This window comes from Elgaria multicarinata, chromosome 3 (assembly GCF_023053635.1).
Source record: "Elgaria multicarinata webbii isolate HBS135686 ecotype San Diego chromosome 3, rElgMul1.1.pri, whole genome shotgun sequence".
In the NCBI taxonomy this organism is placed as follows: Eukaryota; Metazoa; Chordata; class Lepidosauria; order Squamata; family Anguidae; genus Elgaria; species Elgaria multicarinata.
The window spans coordinates 46321853-46345845 of record NC_086173.1 but is presented as its reverse complement, the minus strand read 5'-3'; the positions used below and the strand labels follow the sequence as shown (position 1 = coordinate 46345845).

The following is a 23993-nucleotide window of genomic DNA, read 5'->3' as shown; positions in this document are numbered from 1 at the left end:
GAGCTGTTTAAAAGCATGGTGCATCGGTTGTTAGTTTTTCTTTCTGCTTTTAATTGTAGACTTTATGGGTATGTGTTAATCATTTAATTGAAGCAATCACCAAGATTCAGAGGGACAAATGCATGTACTCAAATATTTCTGAGCTTCTTTCTAAGGAGTGCACCCATAAAACCACAAATATGCTATTTAAGTTGAGATTAGGATGTGTAGTACCAGGGTGGCACCTTCATTTCCATGTGGGGAGCTGTGGCAATTGCTCTGAGCATTTGTAACTACTAGCATTGTTGCACAGCACCTAGGCAGTGTGGTCTCCTATCCTCCAGTGACCTTGGGGATTCCCTGGGCTCAGGGTTATGTTATAAGAGGGCTTATTATGAATTATATCTTTGATCTGTAACCTGTGGATCAGTCCGGAAGTCACTTTAAAAAATAAAATAAAGCAAATATCACCTAGTTTATCAACTTTCTTTGCAACTTTATTGATTTAACTTTAAATTGAAATATGCAGGTTTACACTTGTCCTGAAGCTTAGTGTAGAACAAAAGCAAGAGTTCTCTTTATTGCTTATTGCATTGAACAATGAGAATTTGAATGACCAGATGTTTTCAGATAAATCAGAATTAGAAAATAGTACATAAAAACAATATATACATTTGGAGTTGGGGGGATGTAGTCATGTTGATCGTAAGAAAAATTCTAAAATCCGTATTGGTACAAAGCCTTTATTAGGTCAACCAAAAGTTCACCCCCTAAAATGTAAAAACTTTTAAGATCTCTTCATCATGTTTGGCAGCCTGGGGACCAAACCTGATGGCTGGGGGAATGAGGGGAGGAAAAGACTTTGTCCCGTGATGAAGTGCGGGAAGAGAGGTCATCTTTTGGCTGGCTTAATAAAAGTATGATACTGATATGGATTTTGTAAAATACGTTTAGATTGCCTTTCTCATCCTGCCCGATTCCCTCCCCCCCCCACACACACACACTGGGGGGTGGAGTTTATAGTTATAACACAAATCAATAAATTAAATATACAATTAAAAATTAAAAGGGTGCATAAGTGGGAGAAGTGTAGATAAACTTTTTTCTGAAGAGATTAACTGTGCAGCACCTGCAATTTAATCTACCATAGTTTGGTTGTATGTGACAGATTTTCTCAGGTTATGGCCGACACATAAGGCTTTAAAATTAAAATTTGACTCTTTCTGCTCTTCAATGTTCTTGTGTGAATGCACAGATTAAAAAATGATTCATTGCTTGGCAGAGGATAGGTATTGCTAGGTTTCTGCATGTTCCATGTTACAGAGGTATGTTAGTCAAGACATTCTTAATCAAGGTGTCTCCATTGACACAGACCATGTTCAAACCTGTTAATGTTGAGCCAACATATAGCCATTCTTCCCCTTTACTTTCATTCTCTCCATTCAGTACAGCTGCATCAAAGTGCAGAAAGAATTAAGTTAAGCTCTGCTCTAGAAAAGGCCTTCAGCATCTTTTTATTTTCATAGTAATCTTGTGAGCCACTGGGAGGTGCATTGCATGTCAGTTTAACAATCCCTGTGTGAAAGAATTCAGGCTACATTTGGATGGTGTGTCTTCTGAGAGGTTGCATTAGGTAAAGAATACTGGGTGGCCTTGAAAACTAGACTTCTCCAGGGTGAGTTCAGTACCCTAGGAGTATATGCAATAGAATTTTGAGTGATGTAAGGCTTGGAGTGCAGCATTTCTGGTTGATATTAAGACAGCAATGAGAACTGCAAGGGTCACTTCAAAAATGGTTATAAAGCTAGAACAAGCACAAGATTGGCTCCTAGCCTAAGCAGATAGCACGTTTTTCAGGAAGCATTTGTGTTTACTAAACTTTAGGGGCTTTTCAGTGGTGGCACCCCATCTTTGGACTTATAGCCCCAAAGAGGTTAATTTGGCTCCAACCTTTTATCTTTTCAGTGCCCAATAAAACTGTTTTTATTTGCCCAGGCCTTTTAGATGGCTTGATATATGTTTTATCTTATTGGCATGTTCAGTCATTTTAACATCTACAGCTATCACTAATGTTCTGTGTAAATGTCCTAGTGTGATGAGTTGTTTAAAATAATTTGTTTTGAAATTGATAACTATTCTGGGAAGCATTTTAGCGTTGAAGAATAAGGCATAAATACCTATAAGGCATAAATACCTATAAGTAAGAAAATTCTAAGCTAAAGTTTATTACAGGCCCCTATTTTACTTTCATAAGACAGTGAACTGTAGGAGAAGTGAGCTCATCTTCTCTCATGTATACATTTTCATTATTAATTGTGTTAGACTTCTAATGTTCTCATGATCTATTTCCCCCTAGGCAAGCTTGGGACCTTGCTGTAGATATATGCCTTTCTCAGTTGCCTACCATAATAGAGGAAGGAACTGCATTCAGGGTAAGTTACTGAGTTGTTTCTTTAACACATATGTGGAGCAATCTGTAGGCATCAGCTACTATTCCAAAATTTTCTTTTGGAATATTCATTCTGGTCTTCTTACATCAAAAATTATTACCCAACTGTACAGAGTTTTAGTTAATAGTAAGCTACTCTTCAGTAAATGACCTAAAGGAAGAACAATGTAACATTTGAGGATTTAGTTAAGATTGCATAGCTAACATAAAGTTTATTCTTATTTTCATTTTTCTTTCATTCTCCCCCCTCCCACCTTCTCATGAATAAGATTGGCTATGCTTTCAGTGGTGGTGTGTTCCTACTGGTTATCCTTCTGTGAAGGAACAAAAGAAGTGCCCCGTTGGATCAGACTAAGGGTCCATCTAGTCTAGCATTCTGTTCACACATGGCCAAACAGCTGCCGACGGGAAACCCACAAGCAGGACATGAGTGCAACAGCATCCTCCCAGCAATTGGAGGGGGGGTGCGCGCGCACCCACTTAGGTTTAGATGTAGTTTCAAGTAGGACATAGAATTAGGGGGTTATCAGTACATAACTGCTACTTACAGACCCTGTTCAAACGACATGCTAAGCCACAGTGGATAAGCATTTTCAGCTTATCATGTCATGTGAACCATGACTTAACATGTCGTATGAACCATTCCTAACCATGATGGCTACATGCAAAAGGGTTAGTGCCCTAACCATGGCTTAGCATGTTATCTGAACAGGCCTACAATAACAGTATTTAATGTGGCTTTCATTATAAGAGCAAAATCTTTACCATCTCCTCCACCACTGTGTATTTTCACTCTTGCTCTGTCATATTCTGACTTCCCAGTACTTGTGTGGATGAACAGAGTAAAAAAAATCTCTTTCTGAAGGTAGTTACTCAGGGCTTGAAACAAACTTCAACTCACAATAGCTTGCAGAAATTACTGTTCTGCTGTTACTCCTCGCCCACAAGAAAAATAATATCCCCAAACCTAGACTTACTGCCATTTGGCTTCTCACCACTGGCAAAAACAATATGGTAGGCCAGGCAATGTTGGACACAGAGAGAGATAAGTAGTAGCTGGTTATTAGTTGTAGAATATGCTTATTGACTCCTCTGAATGTATATTTATGATAAGTGTACCGTAAAATGTATTTTATATAATTGGTTTAAGTACTTGCTACTCTTTACTCCTAACTGTAACAGAGAGAGATTTTCTCATTTTCATTCTGGATCGGAATTGGGTTCCTGAAATTATACGTTAGGATGCTGCTATGTATTTACAGAAACCCATATTATTGTGATAAGTTCAAAGTGCTAAACATTTAGAGTAGAACTTCTGAACCGCAAATGCTACACGGAAGAATTACATGTTGGAAAACCAGGGATAATTTGGTTTATTACATTTCATTCTTTAAAATGGTCTCTTGCTGAGAAATCAGTAGATCTGTTCCCCCGCCCCTCTCTTTAGCTGATTTTGAAGGGGGGGATTTAGAAACTCTTACTTATCTCTTCAAGCTGAAGAGAGTCCTTATGGTATTTCTTTATAATTATATGGACAGAACCATTTAAATTATGGCTTTTTAAAAGGCTCATTAGCCTGCTTGGTCATGATAGATTCTGGGCTGAAATCCATTAAAGATGCTTGAGAAAACAGAATACAGGTTTTCTATCTAAAGTTGTTTTTATCCATATTGCCAGTTAAAAAAAAAAAACCTTTGAGTCCAGAACTCTATCCTTCCTTCCTTCCTCATGGGAGTCCTATACTCTGATTAAAGCAGAGACACTTCTAGCTCATAAAGTACCTCCACTTCCTTATTTTTTCACCTTTTAACTTATTCAGGGTAAAGTTAGTTGTTCGTTTTTATATACAAAAGTCTTAGGCCACCCAAGAAAATTATGTTTAAAGTTTTGTATCTGGGTATTAAGTGTTTATTTGCTCAGAAAAACACTATATAACATTAGAATAAATACAAATAAACGTTGTTACAAATACAATTAAATACTAACAAGAATTCCTTGTGCTTTCCAAAAAGTTATTGATATCTTGTGAGATGGCCAGAAGAACACAGGTTTGTTTCCCAAACCTCTCCTAGAGACACTCTAGCCAATCTGTGTACAGTTTCCTTCCATGCACTGTATTTGTTAAATTCCACCATCAGCATACCTGATTCCACAACTTGAAAATCTGGTTAGGCGAGTTATTGCTTGCTGAGAATTGCCATGTTGATGCAGAACTATGATTTTATGTCTGTCCGACTGTGTTAGATTAGCCATTTTCAAAGCACCCCAGCCATTCCATGTACTGTATTTGTTAAATTCCACCACCACAACACCTGCAAGGTAGGGCAGTCCTAGGCCTGTGAGGTAACTAGTTTAAATTACTTTCTTCCCCCACCCACCCTCTCTCTCTCTGAGGGAGCTGGCTGACTGACTGACTCATGGGTAGCTTGTTCGTTGCCATTGGTGATGGGCCCAGATCTGCGACCTCCTTCCCTTCTGCTCCAGCCAGCCCAGGCGCTCTCCCTTCAGGCCTAGGCTGGCGAGCTACTTCCAGATGATGGCCATCAAAACCTGATTAGTCTTCCCTCATGCCCAAGGCATGCTGGGAGCTGTAGGCACAAGCCTAGCTCCCTGAATAACATGTTAATCTTTGAACACATCTGAGGTGTGGTGGGAAAGCGGGCTTCTTTAGTTGTAGCACTCTGCTTAAGGATTTCTTTTTCCTAGGCAGGCTTGCCTAGTGACTACATTAATGGCTTTTAAGTGCCAAGTTTTTTAAAAAACATATTTTCCAAGGTCTTTTAACTTGATGAGATTTTTTATGCTGCAGTTCTCCCTCCCCCCTTATAACTAAACCACAACATTCCAAGACAGATACAAGAATTACTGAATAAAGTTTATGATTTTTATGTAAAGCCTGACTTTACTATTGAAACAGAAGAGTGAATGGAGGAATGACTGATAGCTGAGGCTGGAATGGAATGGTGGGTGGGATGAGTGGCAGTTGGAGAAAGTCAGTTAGCAAGAGGTCAGGAAAGTGGGGGCTGAGTCAGGACTGAAAGATAGTGACTTGCCAGTATTATATCTCCCAGCATGCCTTTGGCAGCCCTCAGGTGGCCATGTCCTCAGCTCTTAGTGGATGCCCACAACTCTGGCCAAGTCCTGCTGGGACTGCCTCAGCCCGCACTTGTCACCCACAAAATGCTCCATCAGGAGCCTGTACTGAAGGGCTGGGTCTCGGCTGGGCACTTGCCCTCCTTCATCAAGCTTGTTTCTGGGCATGCACAGAGTGCTTCTCTTTCCTCCCTCCCTCCCTCTTAAGGGTGAAGGCTGCATGAGTGCTTCCCTCAGTTTCTGAGAAAACAGCGATATCAGGACGAGGTGCCTTTGAGCATGTCCAGAGTTCGGGCTCTCAAAGACACGCTGTTGTATCTAGTTATGATTTTAAAACCACACATGGCAGGTGGGAGGCGGCACCGCAAATGGATGCAGCCCATTTATGTGGATTGTTTCCTTTTATGTGGAATTGGTTTGACTGACCTTAGAAATCACAATGGCCGCCAAAGGCTGGTAAGTCTGGCCTGTCGCCCAAGGCATGCTGGGAGTTCCACCCAAGGCATGCTGGGAGTTGTAGCATAAAACTAGGTTTTTATTAAATCCTTTAAAGATAACTTAAGAACCCCAAATTCATGTTTTTAGATTTTTTATCAATGTACACAAAGACCTGTCTGGGTGAACAGCATTAAGGCAGTCCCATATGTGGAAGTGGGTAAACATTTCAGGACATATGTGACGCACACATACTTTCCACTTTATAGGTAAAGCTTAGCCATTCAAGTCACATTACTCTAAATATATACTACACACACATGTACTCACACGAGAGAGAGAGAGAGAGAGAGAGAGAGAGAGAGAGAGAGAGAGAGAAATTAAACCCCCACCCCTCCCCATGGCCAGTTTGTTTATGCAATCCATCTTTGAGAACAGTGGTTTGCAATAAAGAAGTTTGCATACTTTTACTAAGTGGGTTTCCGGATGCATGTTTGTGAGGATAAACCCTTAGAGGGAAATGTGACTTCAAGGGCAAAAGAGTAAATTTGGAGTGGAAAAACACTGGTATATAAACCTTTCCATGCAGAGGGAGATTTTGGCATAAGGGTATAAACAAATAATAATGTGCATTCTGAAGTAGTTTAGTTGTATTGAAGGCTTTTCTACTTGGACTCCTGCATATTTTAATTAGTACCCACCATTTAATTCATCCTGTCAAATGGAATGTTGTGATTGAGCAGTGGCCACATTCTCAATCAAAAAAGAAGCATTTGTCACCTGGCAAGCATGATGAGAGGAACATTATTTTTTCCATCTGGTGAGAAGGTCAAAATAGTATGTCTGCATGTATCGGTGGCCATCTTTGGTGGGTAGGAATGCATAATTTATTGAGTCATTAGAGTGCACTATTTCCAGATTGCTGTTTACATAGCAATAAAAGCTGGTTTTTAAGGAGAGCTGGATTGAGTAGTGTTTTCCAGAGGGCAGCAAGAAAAAAATGGATAAATGTACTTGAAAGAGAAATATCAATAAAGGTTGGGATTGCCTGCAGAATGCTGTAGCAAGGGAAATATGTGAGATATGGGCCCTTTGACTATTGGTTCAGGAAGCATAACAGGCTGCAGAAGAAAGGAATCATTCAGGAGTTTGGGAGAGAGGGTGATTCAGTCATAGCACATGCCCAGAAGACTGTCTGAGCTGTGAACATGTGTGATAGAGGAAAAGTAGGTGTGAAACAGATCAGTTCTATAAAGCACACCCCACCCCCCCAAAATGCTGAAGGGGGTGAAAATTATTTTCCAGCCCTTACTGCAATTTCCAGAACTTTGAACAGGAAAGGTAGTGATGTATGTGTGATAAGTCCCTTCGTGGTGGCTATTGTGACACTCAGAGCTTTTTGGAAAAATGCATCTAGATATATAACACTGACTGGATGAGAGCCCAATAGAAATTTATTAGTCTTATAAAAATTGCCTTTGAGTCTGCTAGCAATGACAGCAACAATCTATTGCTTTAAAAATGAATTCTTCCTGTACAAGTGATTAAAGTCTTGAAACTAATGATCAGAAGGAGAAAATAATGTGTAATCTACTGAAGAGTGTTTTGACATTTCTTAAAGAAGACTCTCCAATACAACCTGTACTTGGCATGCAATATCTCTGCAGTTTGTGCCTGCAATCTAGTGATAGAAATATAACAAATGATCTAACTCATCAGATCTAACTGATCTGAAAACAGCTGTGAATCTTTGTCTGTTATTTGTCAAGCATTATTTATTTAACATTGCTTTCAGGATTTGTCAGTAGCAAGTATCATATTCCAGTTTGTTGGAATAGCAGTATTATATCTGAATCAGGCTAGAGGGTTGGGGGTGAGGGGTATGGGGTGGATTTTGGAACCTTTCTACTCGGTAACACTTTTCTGATGCAGAACCCATTCTTAAAAATGTGTTCCCAAGATCACTGTCTTGGTTAATCAGGAATAAGAACTATATTTTTTTTTCTGGTTCTGTGCTTGAAAAATTATCTCAATATGGCCACTCTGTTTCCAATATCTTGGCACCATAGATACATGTTCCAAAAATAAGATAGCCCTTTTTTGCTTTAGAAATGAACCATATATAGATTAAAGAATATGTTGCCCTTATATGTTGTCCCTGGGTTATGTATTTTTGGTTTGTAAATATTGTTTATTTAATTTTGCATAAGGATTTACCTTTTCTCCCTTTTCTCTTTTGAGAGATTGGTGAATTCTGAAAAACAAACAATTGGCTAAGCACCTGATTATGTTTTCAATTCATTTTGCCAACTCCTATTTGATTCCTAGCCTTCTATATAGTCTATGAAAGAAGCCCATCTTTCCATTAAATCCTTGCCTTTGCTGGCCTCTAGCTGTTAGTCAGCTTTTGTGTTAACAGCTGCATCCTAAAACTCTGTGTGCATTGTGAAATTGAGGGGCTTAGTTTTCTATTACATTGCTTTTCCACACAGTGAATTGAACATTACTAACATTCTTGATCCTAACCCGCCATTTCCTAATCAACATTTTGCTCTCCAATCCATCAGGAATTACAGTGCACCAGACTAAGTTAGCTTCTGCCAGCCAGCAGTAATCCTATAAGAAATTGTGGTTTAATGGAGGCTCGAGCGTTAGCCACGAGGGGGGAAAGAATTTAAGTATTATTAAGGTTAGTCATTCAGTTTTGTAACTGGGCTGGCAGACGTCACAGTCAGTATCTCATATGTCAAATGGTCTCACACGGAGTGTCTTAAACATTGTCATAGCAAGCTTCCCAAGGTTAAAGCACAAATAGTTTCAACCACAGTGAGTGTGCCTAGAGCAAATTAATAGGCAGAGCTCATGAACAGTGGAGTAAGGTAAGGAGGGATAAGATGCTCCACAGAGAGAAGCAAAGGCACAAGAAACAATTAACTCCTTCAACTGATGATGGGTTATTCCACACTCAGTCATAAAATGTGGACCACGTAGTCTTTTGTGACATGTGCCTTTTTCTATGCCTCCCCAACCCAGGCCTCAGCTAGACCTACCTTATATTGTGCAACGGAGATGTGAAGATCTCGCAATATTTTTATCGTGAGATCTCCCCCTCTGTTTACAAGCGGTGCGCGATGACCTCGGAGGGAGAGGACGTCGCGCCTGCCATTTTCTTTTTTAAAAACAAACAGAAGATGTGCATGAGCACTTGTGTGTTCAAAGGTAGGCGTGTTTTTAGAAAATAATAATTTCCCCCCTCCTCACCCCCGATGGACGCAGAGCTCCTGAGGAGCTCTGCACCCCGTGCGCGGGTCCTAGCTCCTCACAAGTAACCACGAGGAGCCGGGACGAACTGCGATGCCCGCCCACACATTCCACAGTCTCGGGATCAGCCTGAGACCACAGAAAAAGCAGGCTCAAAGGGCAGGGCAAGATCCTGGAGCAAGGGAGAGATCATACCTTCCTGATCCCGGGATCCCCTGTGCGTCACAGGGATGATCCCGGGGATAGCTCCGGGATATCACCCCGTCTAGCTATGGCCCCAGTGTCCTCCAGAAAAACCAGTGACATCCTATCATTCTCCGCTATCAGTGACCATACTGGTTGGTAAACGATGCATGTTGTAGTGCAACACATCTGGAGGGTGCTGAGTTGGGGAGGATTTTATAGGACACTATCCCTTTGCTGTTCACATTCTAGCCTTTAAAAACAAACTTTAGGATTTCAGTCCAGTCTAATCATAACTTTTTGAGATATGTTCCTACTTCTGGGTTTTATGCCCCCAAATACTATCATTATAAACAGGAAAGTAGTAGGTTGGAGGTGGTAAGACTTGTGGCACTATTGCTGGGAGGTCCTGTTGTAAAAGGAGTGATTCCTAATCGCGCAACCTGGACTGCAGCAGCATAGCGCTACTTTGCGAATACATTTCAATGATCCAATAACACTAGTAATCATGCCAAGATAATATGAAGTCGTGCAACTTCATGACCCACTTGTTTCTATTTATTTATATCTAATAGCAATAAAATACACTAGGTAAAATGTAGCAGCATTAAAACCAGTAAAAATAGATTATCTAATTAAAACAGCAATAAATCAGTCATAAAACACCTTCAGGTGTAAAAAGGTTTTCAGTGCCCATCTAAAGATGGGAAGAGAGTGGGCTTGTCAAAGTGTTCCAAAGCTGTGCTGCCATCACTAATAAGGCCCTCTCCCTAGCATTTACCAATTGGATATCTGCTAAAGGTGGGTCAGAGCTTCCAGTGCTGATCTTAAGACTCAGACAAGTCATATAGGTGATTAACAAGCTGTAAGCCAGGGGTTCAAAACCTCAGTCCTAAGGGCCAAAGGTTGAAATGCCTCCCTTAAGGCTTAGTTACTCGCAGTAAGAGCTTTAAGCTAAAATAAGATGGTATTTTTGACCCTGCCCCTTTTCTCTTGGCATTGCCTACCACTGGAATGCAATCCCCAAGAGCTAGTTCAAAATGGAATTCAGCTCTTGAGTGAAAGTGGTTCTACACCCCTCCTTCTCCCCTGTATGTGCTCCCCCACTCCCTGCGAGACATCCGGAAGTTCAGGATAGACATCAAGCTGCTATGTGTGCTCCCCTGGTAGTCTGGGATTGGCCTTCATTGTCACGGGGAATCATTGGAACTAGAATTTCCAGTGCTTCCTGACACGATCAAACAGTTATCTCCCTTACCAGGGTAAATTTGGGAAATAATAATTTGGGTAAATCTGGGAAATAGAGCATTTGTGGCATCATGGAAGGAAGGATTGGGACTGGATGCCTCCCAGTGATGTTATGTGCTCATAACCATCTTTCTGAACATGACAGGAACATAGCTCAGAATAGGGCCAAGCCTAAATGCTTCCATAAGTATTCATAGGAGTCTCCATTGCCTCTGCGAATCATGAGAAAGATAATTCACAATGCTTCCTGGATACAACAGAGAAACATCCAAGCATTAAGCCTGAGAGCTATTCTTCTGGGATCCAATCCTCCTGCAAGTTCCTTCCTGCTTTACTGGGGTAAATTTGAGAAAGGAAGAAATTGGGCAGTGTTATAGGGATAGTGCTGGAGCAAAGGAAGCATTTTGTCATGCTCCTAATGTCATTGGGAGTAAAACAGGATCTTACAGGATGAGCTGAAATAAGTTGATTTGGGGTCAGTCAAGTCCAAATTAACTTGTTTGAGATAGCCCCATCTGAATCAGTGGTTGTCACTATATAGTACTCTTTGATCAACTGCAGCCTGCAGTCATGAGCTGCTCTTTGGTCAGTCTAATGACTATATTCTCTTTATTTTATGCCTTTTACGCTCTCAGTGCCTTAGCTTCAGAAACTGTTGTGCCCAGTGGTTTCCTTCTTCCACACTCAGTTTCTCTATTTGCAAGGGAATCTGCAGCAGAGTATCCTACAAGTCTGACAATTCTTCACAAATGCTGTAGTTGCAATCTCGACATTTGAGGTTTAATAGCAATGCACAGAATGGCATCATTTTGTATTTTCATCCATTGACATTAGCATGGATCACCTAGGTTAATATTGAAATTGAAGCAGATGGGATTTATAATTGAGGAGAATGATGGTAGGGATACGTGGTATGGGGACACTGTATATATTCTATGTCATAGTGATGGTCTACACATAAAGTAGATTGAGGTGGCAGAATAGACTGTATGCATCCACTCAGGCTGCAGGTGAGGGCTGTCATGGTTTGGTGAAAAGAAGTTGAATATAAAAAAATTAGCACCTCAAGGAAAGAGATTTTATTTATTTATTTATTTGATCTCATAGACAAAGTTTCTCTAGGCACAATGGAGCAGAATGAAATGCAATAAAATCCACAAACAATTTAAAAAGCAACACCGATAAAAAGTCAAGCAGGAACATACCTGTGGATTACCATAAAAATACACCATAAATTGTAAAAGCTAAAACTGCTGAGAGGAACAGGTGTGTTAAAACCAAACCTTGGGGACTAAAATGCAGATCTTTTCAACATCCTGGTAGAACAAAACTATCTTGGAACAGTGTTGAAAAGGCAGGAAAGTAGGTGTCAGGTTGGCTTCCCTAGGGAGAGCATTCCAAGACCGAATTCTAATCCAGGCTAGTCTCTTTTCTCCTGGTTTTCTGTCTGCTTGTAATAGGGGACTTTATTTCACCTGCTGTCTTAAGAGATAAGACAGCTTGATCACCTGATTCTCTTGCATATGTAGACGAGGTATGGGCCATGACCCCAGGAACCATGTGCACATCCCATTTTCCCCTCAGTTTTTCTCTCTGTTTCCTTCTCAAAAGGTGCCTTGACTCTCATTAGTTCATAAAGGAGGATTTGGCATGAGTTATTTTTAAAAGGGGAATGGTCCCTATTTCTGTGTTTGTGCATGCGTAGATACGTACATATCAGAAACACCATATCCCCAAATTGCTTCGGGAACTCAGAGGATTTAAAGAAAAGTTTGGGTATTCTGCAGGGATTGCTTCTGAAAAGGAAATGGGGAAAACAGTTCATGATAATTTCTTCATACCTTTTAATAGATTGCTTGTGTTACTAAAATTGATCTGAATTAGAATTTCCAGTAGCCCTTAAACAACATTGTATTTTGAGAGATTGTGGGTGTGGATGTAATGTCACAAAGACTGTTTCCTGCAAAGATTAGAGCAATGACATCCACTGTTAGTAATAACTGGCATTATTTTTACAATTGAAAACTGTCATCCCATTACTGAGCAGGACAACTACCGTATTTCTTCGATTCTAAGATGCACTTTCCCCCCCCAAATAAACAGCTCTAAAAATGGAGTGTGTCTTAGAATCGATGGCATCTTAGAATCGAAGAAATACAGTAAGAGGAAAAGAGGAAGCTCCTGCAGCAGCCGCGAGCGAGGAGGAGCTGGGAGGGTAAGCGCCTGGTTTTTTGTTAGTCCTGAAAGTGCTTCGGAAATCCTAAATTTATCGATTTCCATCGATTTCCACGGGACTTACTCGCGTGTCGTCGTCCCCTGGTGCACCGACAAGTAAAGTGCCGGATCCTATGGAGAATTTGGAGCGCCTTAAACAGAACCGATCGAACAGACGCGGGACTGGAGAGAGAAGCGTTTTAGCTCCTTAATTGCGTCTTCTCCTCTCTCTCCCCGCCGGAAAATATTGTTTACTCTTTGTTTCTACGGGCCCCCCCTTCTTCCCACGCAAACGGTGGTTTCTTCTCACACAGAAGGAAAAAAGAAAAGGACACAACCATTAGAAGAAAGCGCGGAGGGGGGGGAGGAGGTTGGCTGGGCAGTGAGGGAAGTAGTATTTCTTCGATTCTAAGGCCCTTTTTTCCCAAATAAACATCTCTAAAAATGGGGTGCATCTTCGAATCGATGGCATCTTAGAATCGGAGAAATACGGTAGCAATATGCAGTGGTCATCAACTTTTCCCAGCCCATTCCTATCATGTTGTTCATGGCTGAGTTAAGCAATTTCACAATTACACTTCTCATAACTTAACAGCTGGTGTATGTAACTAGAAGCCTCCATAGGTGAATTTCCCTGTGGGGTCTCTCATTGTGGTAGTGGCTGCCATTTTAAATATTCAAACTGTATTGGGGGCACGTTGTTACATGTGAGTCTGGCGAGGGTGAGTTGTTGGGGTGGTTAACAAGCCACCCAGAACTCATTGCCTGTTTCAGAGTTGCAAGTGGCTTGTTAACCACCCCAACAACAGGTTTGCACATAACGACAAGTTGCAGTGCAACCCTGCTGTGACTTGAATATTCAAAATGGCAGCAGCCATCACAATGAGCCACCAGTGGCTCCTCGTTAGGTGCAAGCCCTTCAAGGTGTTGAAAGGCTCACCATGCAGGTTGCCCCTTTGTGTGAAAGGTTTTCAAACCACTTCCAAGAATGACTGGTAGTTGCACAGAAAATTACCACTTGAGAGGAGCAATCCAGATGGGTAGCCTTGCCACTCTCCACATTATTATATGTAACATGGAAGCTGTTCCAACTGACTCCCAAATGACAACCTTTACACAGAGACCCTCCTTAGCTCTCTAAAAAAACCCATCTTGTGTTATGCTTGTTAACCTTTTTCATAAGTCATCCTATATTCCACTAAGCAATGGCTTTTCAAATCGGTTTGTAAATTTATTGATTCAGAGAGGAAATCCTCTATGTCTTTTGATATCCTGCTTTGCACAAATGTGATTAACTTCCTGATCTTATTTTCATTCTAGTCTTGGGCATAGTAATCTTGCTCTTCCACAATACCTTGTACAAAAATTTAGTTGTACAACGTCCATTGACTCTCAATGATTCAAACAGCAGAAGCTCTGTGTGATTCTGAAAACCAGGGCTCAAATTGACTAGTTTTTTATGAACATTTCCATGGTTCCTGTGTCTAAAACTGCCTAAGTGCTGATTTCTCACTGTTTTATTATGCTGCCTTCCATAGCATTTGTCATGGTGAGACTCCTCTTAGTCCACAAAACGGTCCTCCAGACTACCAGTTAAGGGACCCATTCATTTTGATGGACGGTGCTCTCTCTGGCTCTATAAGTAGAAAAGTGCAATGCGAAAATGGATGTGACATGCTTCTCACCATTGCTTGCCTGCATGGTAGGAAACACTATCTAGTTGGGTGGTTGGGAGGATGCTTTGGGGAATGCTGTCAAGATTAGGCCCAAGATTGAAGTGCACAGCTTTCAGAGTTGCAGTGATTGATGAATTGCCACTGCCTCCTGACCCTATTAAGATTGTATTACAAATATAATAAACATAAGAATAAATAACATCATTTTTTCAATTCAATTTTATTTCCACATTAGCCATAAATCACAACAGAAATAAAATAAATCAAAATACATACACAAGTGGGAGAATGTAAGGAAAAGGGCCTCAGAAAGGACTTCCAATAACTCACAGGATACTACAAACAAGTTTGACACTGAATTCCATATATTGATGTTAGATCATCTGGAAGATAATAAGTTTCCTTACTTTTCTTTGTTACAAAATACATTCCTAAAATATCATAGAAAGTGGGTGTTTTGTGCATACATAAAAGAAAAGGGGGTGGGAAGCCTTGGGGAGATGAGTGTTTATCTTTTTAAAAAGCAAACACCATTTATACACAACAGCATGTCTGAATTGTGAGCCTCTTAAATACATTTTTCATTGTTGCTGAATCATTTTCACCTTGGACCTGGCAAATGCATGAGTTCCATGTACTAAATACATGAAAGCCTATCCATGAAGAAAAATCAACGAATTTGTGCCCTGTTGAGTTCATAAGTGGGCAATGCACATGCTGGTTTAACCATTCAAAACTTTGATATAATACTTTAAGTCTAGGTAGTTGGTCCTCAGTCTCTAATAGCAGCCTTGAGGAAACTTTTGCTAATGCTACATTGAGTAATTTCTAATGTGCTGTACTCAGGTGGGGTTATCCTTTCATTGGCATGCAATTGTCACCATAGCTTATAATGAACCAATGCCCATTATTTCCCCAACAGCACAGCCCATTCTTTGCTGAACAACTAACAGCGTTTCAGGTATGGCTGACGATGGGAGTAGAAAACCGCAATCCACCGGAACAGCTTCCCATTGTACTGCAGGTGAGTTGTCTTGGCAAGAGTTAAGGCTGCTAGCTTAGCTGAGGCTGCTGAAACATGTGGACAGTCAGCCAGCTGCAAACGTGCTCTGTATGTGTGTATTTACGGGCATGCCTTTCCCTGACTGCTTTGCTCTCTGCCAGATGGTGTTTGGGTAAATAAATTATGTGGACTGCATTCAAGACTAATTGGAGCTGATTGTTTGCTAGGCCTCTGCTGATAAAGACACATTGCACACAAGCACAATCCCATTGGCCCACCCCAAAATGCTCCTCAGTTGAGCATAAATTAAGGTTGTTGGCTATTAGCCAATGCTACAAAATTTAACTCCTTCACCTGTTTATTTTATCTGTGAATCAGCAAGTCTTACGTGAAAGAGCTCGTCTCCTCTCTTACCATTCACAATTTACAGGCTACTAATTACAATAAGGACTTGTCTGCCTGTCTATCAGTTTGTTAGCATTAAATAGATGGATCTTTTTAGCTATGCAATTTTAGAAGAGTCAGGGCACTGACTGACTGACTGAAAAATGTCCCAAATGCCACATCGGCTGGATAAATAACTGTCTAGTTCAGAGTGAGGGTCAAATGTCATTTGGCAGGAATATAAAGCAGTAGCACATTTCTGCTCAACTTTTCCTAAATTGTGGTGCTGTTAGTTATCTGTCTTGTCTGCCTGCCCCTCCCCCCTCTCTCAATCTCTCAATTATTTAATTGCTTTTTATAGTCAAGAAGCAGAGTTATTCAAATTAAATAAATGTTCTAGGCAATTTATGTAGGTAACTACGTAACTAAAACCTAGAAGTTTCACATCATAGCATAGAAAAATGAATACATCACTATTTTCCTTTACCTTTGACGTCTAGTAAATGGTCATAATCTATTCTGAATGTCAGGTGACTGAGATCCTCATCAACGTGAGATTTAAACTTTTGCCATGAGATTTCATGCTACAAAGACATCTCAATGATTTGTGTGTCCCGTGTCAGTTTGCCAGATTCTGTGTTTGCCTGAGGGACCAGGAAACCCGACACTGAAATTGATTCACATTTGCTCATTTTCCTATGCAGAAAATATAGCATTTTCATTATAAAAATCCACAGTGGATCAATGGCAGTGTCATAAAATTGTGAGCAAGCTTTCAAGTTCTCCAGAACTCTTCATCAGGAAGGATTTTAAACAAAATGGGAAGGGAGAGTGAAAAAACTGGAAGTAATATAGTTGCTCCTCAAGTCTGTAGTTTGTAACTTAGGATGGAATATAGCAGACATTAGTTAGCTTCTCAAGGTGCAATACAGATTGTAAGATGCGTCCGGGGCTAATTCTGGCTAAAACAAAATTATTTCCTGCAATTCTTTGAGGACGTGTGTGTGTGTGTGCTGGAGGTAGCTAGTCCTCTTCCTGCTAAGAGGAATGGAGTTGTATTCTTTTACCTATCCAAGGGCATCCATTTTCCTCCCTTATAATAGGAAAGGAATCTCATTCCCACATAGATCCACTATCTTGCATCATGGCTGACAGTATCATCAATCTTTGTGAATCTGGCTCTTCATTTTGTACAACCTCTGAAGCCTAGGAGATTGTTGTGGTAGTGGGGGGCTGTGGATAGATAGGCAGTTTATCACTGACAAAGCAGTAGGGACAGACAGATTTCTTATCCAGCATCAAATCTGTCGAGTGATTTGACACCTGAGGGCTGCACTGATAATTAATTTTGCAACACTATTAAGATATCCACCTGCTTTCCTTTGCTTCATGGAGAGAAGTGACTACGCCGGTGCAAACGTCAGCAGAGTGCAAAAGTCAGGATTCATTAGGTCAACCAAGTTCAGATTGTTTCATTTAATTTGAAGCATGATGTGAAAGTGATCAATTAAGTTTGTCAATGTGTGTAGACGTTTCGGTTTCTTGAAGTGGCTTCTTGTGTAGTGTATCTAAATCTAAACAAGTGATCTAAAAGAGAGATTTCACTTTCCCCCTTCTCTCTCTCTCTTCCCCCGCCCCTCTCTCTTTTTCTCTCCCCGGAGAAAATAAGCATTTGTGTGCCTTAGGCACAATGCCAGGCATTTATGCCAGGTTGTCCTAGTCGCAGCAAAACAATCCTTTTGTAAATGGCTCTTTATTGACTTTTTAAAAATTGCAGTCCCTTTAGAATCTCTGTTCTCTTGGGAAAGACTTGACAGAATCAGATTAATGCAGAAGGTAATGGCCCGGGGTGGGAGGAGCAGGGGGGAGAGATGACAACAACTTATCAGGGGAGGATTGTTGCCCGCTCTAGAACATGCCTGAGCAGTAGGTTGTTAATCCTTGGTGAGGCATTTGCCTTCCAGACTATATCCAGTACAGCTCAATAGGATTAGTAGTTGCCCTGTGGAGGCAAAGCCTAATTTCAGATGCAAAGGAAGGTTTTGTTTTATCCACTGCTGCCTTTTAATAATGGTGCTGGCTGCTGTTTGACCTGTGGTATCTTGCAATTTTAATCCAAAATCTCCATGAATTTATCTGTTTTTGCTTTGAGTAGAAGGTTTGGTATTTGCATATGCGTTGAAAAACAACAACATCCCAGATCCACTGCTTTTTCTGTATATTTATCACTCTGGTTTCAAAAACAGCTTTTCCCATTCTTATTGGACAGGGATAGGAATTTGCTAGATATCAGTTAAAATAGTCCTTCAAGTTATGCTATCAACCAAAGTCTGGTTGATTTTTAGTACATCCTTTTGTACTCAGGAACAAATATCGCCTCCAGAGTATCTAATTTTAAAGAAATAATTCTGTATCCATTTTCAACAATGAATGTAGCTATTCCTGTGCAGCTTGTGCAAAAGTTCTGCTTTTGTTATTTACTTGTGTTGGCTGGTGCAATGGTAACTAGCTGTGTCTTGACAACGGCTGGGCTGAAAATCAAGTGTGTGTGGTGAAAAGCATTGCCAATGCAAAATGTAACCACCCATTTCAACTATAGTTGAAGGGACTCTGAAAAGAGTGGGAATGGTAAGTTAGAAACAGTAAACATTAAAAACAAATATACTAAGTTTAAAAGCATAAAAAGCATAAAAACAACAGTATCCTTATAAAATTCTGGTGTCTCATAGTAAGACAGTTCTTCCTACCCTCATTTTGACTTTAGATTGGCTGTGTGATGTCACTTTCAATCCGCAACAGGCTGGGATAACCTCTTGTTGTTTTAAAAAAGGCACTAAAGCTGCCAGAAATTATACCAAAAAGCAGTTGCAAATGGGAGCTGAATAGTACACCAAAAATCAAGCAAGGGGGTGGTTTCTGAAATTTCCCCCCAAGCCTCTCCTTTCATCTCCAGCATTTTCATGGATGACAATTCAGTGCAGCTCCAGTCTTGAAGCATTCCTCAAGTGTATCCAAACTACTTAGGGCAAGCAGGACCAATGCACTTGGTGTCGCTGCAGAAAGAATGGGGATACATCTGTGATTATTTATGTTACAATAAATGCAAAATGTGCAAATAATGATTCAGTTATGTGAAAACCATCCTTATTATAAATGGAGACATTGATTACTTCTAATCTTTCCACTGTTGTTGCCTGACCCGATTTTCTACAGTGTTTTGTCTCTAGGTCAGTCTACCCATCTTCTCCTAGAAGGAGAAAATTTTAAATCATAAATTTTAAGTAATGTTTGTTCTTAATGGTTATATGATTTTTGAAATGGTCAGAAGACTTACTCAATAAAGGTATTATTGAATTCATTCATTCATTCATTCATTCATAGAAGGCCATATGCAGAAGAGGCAAAGGTGGATTTCTGATATGATGTCTTGCCAGTCTAAGATAAAATAAAATAAAAATCCCATCTCACTAGATACACATACCTGAAGTATGCTGTACATGCTCTTTTGGAAACTCTTTTGAAGATTTACCCCAGATTTACCCCAGAAGTTACAAAAGATAACCCAAAAGATTAGATGGTTTGAGCATCTTCCCTATAATGAAATGGTTATGAATTTGGGACGTTTTGATTTATAAATAAGATAAATAATGTGTTAGAGGTTGTGAAATTGATAATCACGTGGACAGAATTTATAGGAACAAATAGTTAAGTCACAATATTAGAACTTGGCATTCTCTAATAAAGTTGATTACAAATAGGAAGAGGAAAAATGTAGTGCATAACTAGCTTATGGAATTCATTGCCTGAGATGGAGTAATGGCCACTAGCTTAGATGGCTTTTTCAAGGCATTGCACAAATACAGAAAACACAGGTCCTCAATTTCAGAGGTATACTGCCCCTCACTAACCTGATACAGAAGACGAGCAGCTATCTATTTTCTCAACAACTGTGGTTGTAGACAAATGCTATATTTGATGGACCTTAGTCTAATCCAGTAAGACAATTCTTAAATTCCTCCTTCTTCCATTCTGCTTGCGACTGACTGCTGTCAGCCTCCTTTGTTGCCACTCCTATCTTCAGGCCATTGCCCAGCTTCCCCTTACTGTCTTCTTCACAGCGGCATGGATTTCCCCTTCTCTTTTTTCTATTGTTTATTTTTTGGTCCTTGATATCTCCTTTTGTGCAAGGATGATACTTCTGTTCTGTACATCACACAGGTGCTAAATAAATGCTATATAGTAGCAGTAGTTTTCAAAATTGTCTCATTTCAGTTCCTTGTCTTTGTTTTCTCAATTCTTGTCTAATGTCTTAGAACATAGACAAACAGGCAGCACGGTTGTTGACTAAGTCCACTCTCTTTTGGCCTTTATCCAAGTAACAGTTTATTGAGATGTATAGAATCATAGAATAGCAGAGTTGGAAGGGGCCTACAAGGCCATTGAGTCCAACCCCCTCCTCAATGCAGGAATCCACCCTAAAGCATCCCTGACAGATGGTTGTCCAGCTGCCTCTTGGACAATCACTTTGTCTTTACTTTGTCTTTAATCTTATTTATTTTGTCTTTAATTTTATTTATTTATTACATTTTTATACCACCAAATAGCTGAAGCTGTCTGGGTGGTTCACATTTTAATTTAATCTAATATTTTATATTATATTAGATTTTAGAGTATGGTGTTGGGTAGAAATCAGAATTTCAGGGAGCAAGGGTGAAGGACAGAAAAATTTTAAATATTAAACAACGTTAAAGAGCACTGTAGTGTAAAAAGGAGGGCTGGAAACACTGGATTTATGACGCAGGCTGGGAATGCTATTGACTTCACACCAGAGATTAAACATTGCAGTCCCTAACCTTAATTCTGTTAAGACAATGAGAAGAGACAGGACACAGCCTGATAAGATTTCACACCCAGCTAAATGTAACTCTGTAGAACTACCAGCTCATTAACATAGTTAGACATGGCTTTAATGAGTTTGTATTAAATTACTAATGTGCTACTTCCTCCTGCACCCCTTTGACTCTAACCTCTTCACATCCATAAAAGAAAAGACTGATTATTGCTTCTGTCCTTTTGAGTAGATTCTTGCTGTTCATTATATTTTGGACTACAGATTTAATTCTCACTTCAGTCTCTCTCCCTCCATCCCCTCCTTCACATACACCATCATATCTCCAACGTTTTCCCTTAGCTTCATCTAAACAGGCACCCATTCTGCATAATGTCTCTTTTGTTGAGAAGTATGCAATATGGGAGACCGTTCTCTTGTAATCAGTGGTTTACCCACCCACCCTTGTTCAGTTTGCAGAGCATGTTGCATCACCATCTTAAGGAGGGGAAAATACAGTAAAAAAAATAATCAATACAGAATAATTGTAATTTATTTTTCACTCTCAAGATGTGTAGCCACGACCTAAGGCTATGGGGCTCCAGCAATAGAGCACCAGCACAGGCACACAAATGTAGTTTTCAAAATTCACTCCCTGCCTGATCCTGCGAGTTCCTCTGGAGTGACAAATAGGCACCTGCTCTACCAATTCATGACAGGTGGGTGAGTGGAGGAGGCTGGTTCACAGATGGGTTAGCAAGGTATGGTGGTGGCTGCTGACCAACCAGCTGCTTTTTTCAAACAACAAAGCCATTGTTCTCCAATCTCTGAGAGCCAGACTCCTCTGCTTTCCCCCGTAGTCGTTATAAATGTTGGCGGGAGACTAAATGGGAGAGAGAGCATGGCCTAGCTTTGTTGTTGACATTGGTGGAAAAAATGGGGTCACCAATTTGCCTTCTGTGAAAGGGGTTGTGTTGCAACACCAAATGTGGGGTTAAAAGAATAGCTTGGGGCTGAGTCTCCCACCTCTGTCTCTTATTCAGTTTGTGGCCTTGAGCAAGACACTCCTCTCCAGCATTTTTTAAAATAGCACTGGCTAGCCAAAACCTGTGGAAGGCTCTCAGCAAGGCATAAGGGAACAGCACGCCCTTGTTTGGGGTTTGTCAGCATGTTTTTGCTTCCTCAAAAAGAGAGAGAAAAAGAGAATGCTATATCATGTTTCCATCTCTACAGTGGATAAATGTTTTCTAAAAAGTCTTCTAGTTGCTTTATTTTTGGATCATATAATGCATACCATGTAATACATATAGTATATGGCTTGACTCACAATTTTGTACAGTAATCATAAACCTCTGGAGTTGAAATACTGATGCTTCAACATAGCCTTATCTCAGTCTGTCTTATTATATATCCTCCAGAGTTTCAAAAGTGTATGTGTGTGTCATCCCCCCCACCTCACCCACCCGGTGCTACCTATTTTCCCCTCTTATTTTTTGCAGGTGCTGTTGAGTCAAGTGCATCGGCTGCGAGCTCTTGATTTATTAGGAAGATTTTTGGACCTGGGTCCTTGGGCCGTTAGCTTGGTGGGTATATATTATGGCCATCTCTTTGGAAGAGGAAAGAAGTTTCCTATACAATCAGAATGTATGAGTGATGAACGTATTCTTGCACGGTATGGAAAATAATGTCCCACAAGTTCGCAGAAATGGCCACTGTCTGTCAGCAACTGGATGCCCCTAAGGTCAACATAAATCAGTGTGCCAGAGTTCAGCTGGCTCTAGGAGTTGATGAGAATCCTTTTTATATGTAGTACTCATTAAGTGAAGACAGCAATCTCCATCCTTGTTTGGCCTCTCCAATTCCATCTGAGGTTGGGTGTAGTGATAATAAGAGAGGTAATGTGAATTCTCAGACAGCTTCTTGTGGGCATGCTGAATTTATTGAACAAGCTGCCTGACTAAAATGAGAATAAAAAGCTAGATGATTGCCCAGCTGTTGTAAATTTTATCCACGCTTCACACGTGGGCTACCTGGACTTTAAAGGGGAAGGGTCATGGTTTAAAATCACTTGAGGATTTGTCCTATTTATGGCTGGGTGCACAAGCCATTGTTGGAGTAACTATTTATATGTAAAAATGAAAGCTTATAAATTAAAATGAGAGGAAGCGAAGAAAAGAAGATTTGTGTCCATTAAAAATAATGCTAGTGGAAAGATTGATGACTAGATTTTGCAGTCTGTCTACTTGTAGGAGCAAGAGGTCCAAAATCCAAAGGCTGTGGAGAGCTGTGCTTCATGAGTACATTGTGTACTGAGCAAAGACTGGTACTAAATTATGCCTTGGTTTTGGCAAGCCAGATGAGTTTGACAGTATCTGGTGACACTCAGGAATAAAATTGACCTGAGACAAATATGCAGACGTTATCCCTTTTTATCAACGTCATTGTGATAATGATTTCTTATCAGATATTCCTTATGCTATTAACATTTGTAGGGGGGTCAGCATATTCAACACACACCCTACATATCCTAAGCTTATGTTCTATTCTCAATTTTCTTCCCTCAGGCTTTGTCTGTTGGCATTTTCCCCTATGTATTAAAGCTCCTTCAGAGTTCTGCTCGAGAGCTAAGGCCTCTTCTGGTCTTCATCTGGGCCAAAATCCTTGCAGTGGACAGTGTGAGTAACCATGAAATGTTAATTTGGTGACAATGCAGAGTATTTCAAAAGCTGTGTCTCAATAATTGCAGCACTAACATGTGACTTAACTTGTTCATGCTTGGGATGAGATGAGAATGACATGCTTGGGATGAGATGAGAATGAGAGACTTGCCCAAGGTGAATGAATTTGGAACCACAAGCAAGTTAGTATTTAATTGTAGATCTTTCTGGCAAAAACTCAGTCCCCTGCCTGTTGGCTCCATTTGTACCTCTTTCATTCTCATTTCCCAGCATCATTTTAAATTGGCGGCTATTTTCTGTCAATAGATTTGAATTGATTTCCACATCATTGTACAACAATCAGGACAGAAAATTATAGTTTTTGTGATGAAATGTAGGAAGGTTGGGAAAAATGGGGGATAGCTTCAGTATTGTTGTGAAATCCTCATTAATGAGGGCATCAAGTATAAATATTATCTGCTGGAAATCTCTAACCCATTATGTTTTTCTAATGAAGTATGCAATATGGTCTCTCTTCTCTGAGGTTCCTAACCAGTGCTGAACTCTAAATGAGAGAGGCTCG

At 40.3% G+C, this 23993-nt stretch overlaps 1 protein-coding gene across 3 annotated transcripts in view; it reads left to right on the top strand.

Annotated features, from left to right (window-relative positions):
* RPTOR (regulatory associated protein of MTOR complex 1) overlaps positions 1–23993 on the top strand; it is a 347409-nt gene that overhangs the window by 204166 nt on the left and 119250 nt on the right. For all 3 annotated transcript variants that reach the window (XR_010025185.1, XM_063120110.1, XM_063120109.1), the window contains exons 10-13: positions 2336–2411; positions 15461–15562; positions 22253–22336; positions 23318–23428. Coding sequence is in view for 2 of the 3 variants with exons in the window: in XM_063120110.1 (XP_062976180.1) it covers positions 2336–2411; positions 15461–15562; positions 22253–22336; positions 23318–23428 (373 nt within the window). In the remaining variant the exon portion in view is untranslated. The remainder of the gene's footprint in view (positions 1–2335; positions 2412–15460; positions 15563–22252; positions 22337–23317; positions 23429–23993) is intronic.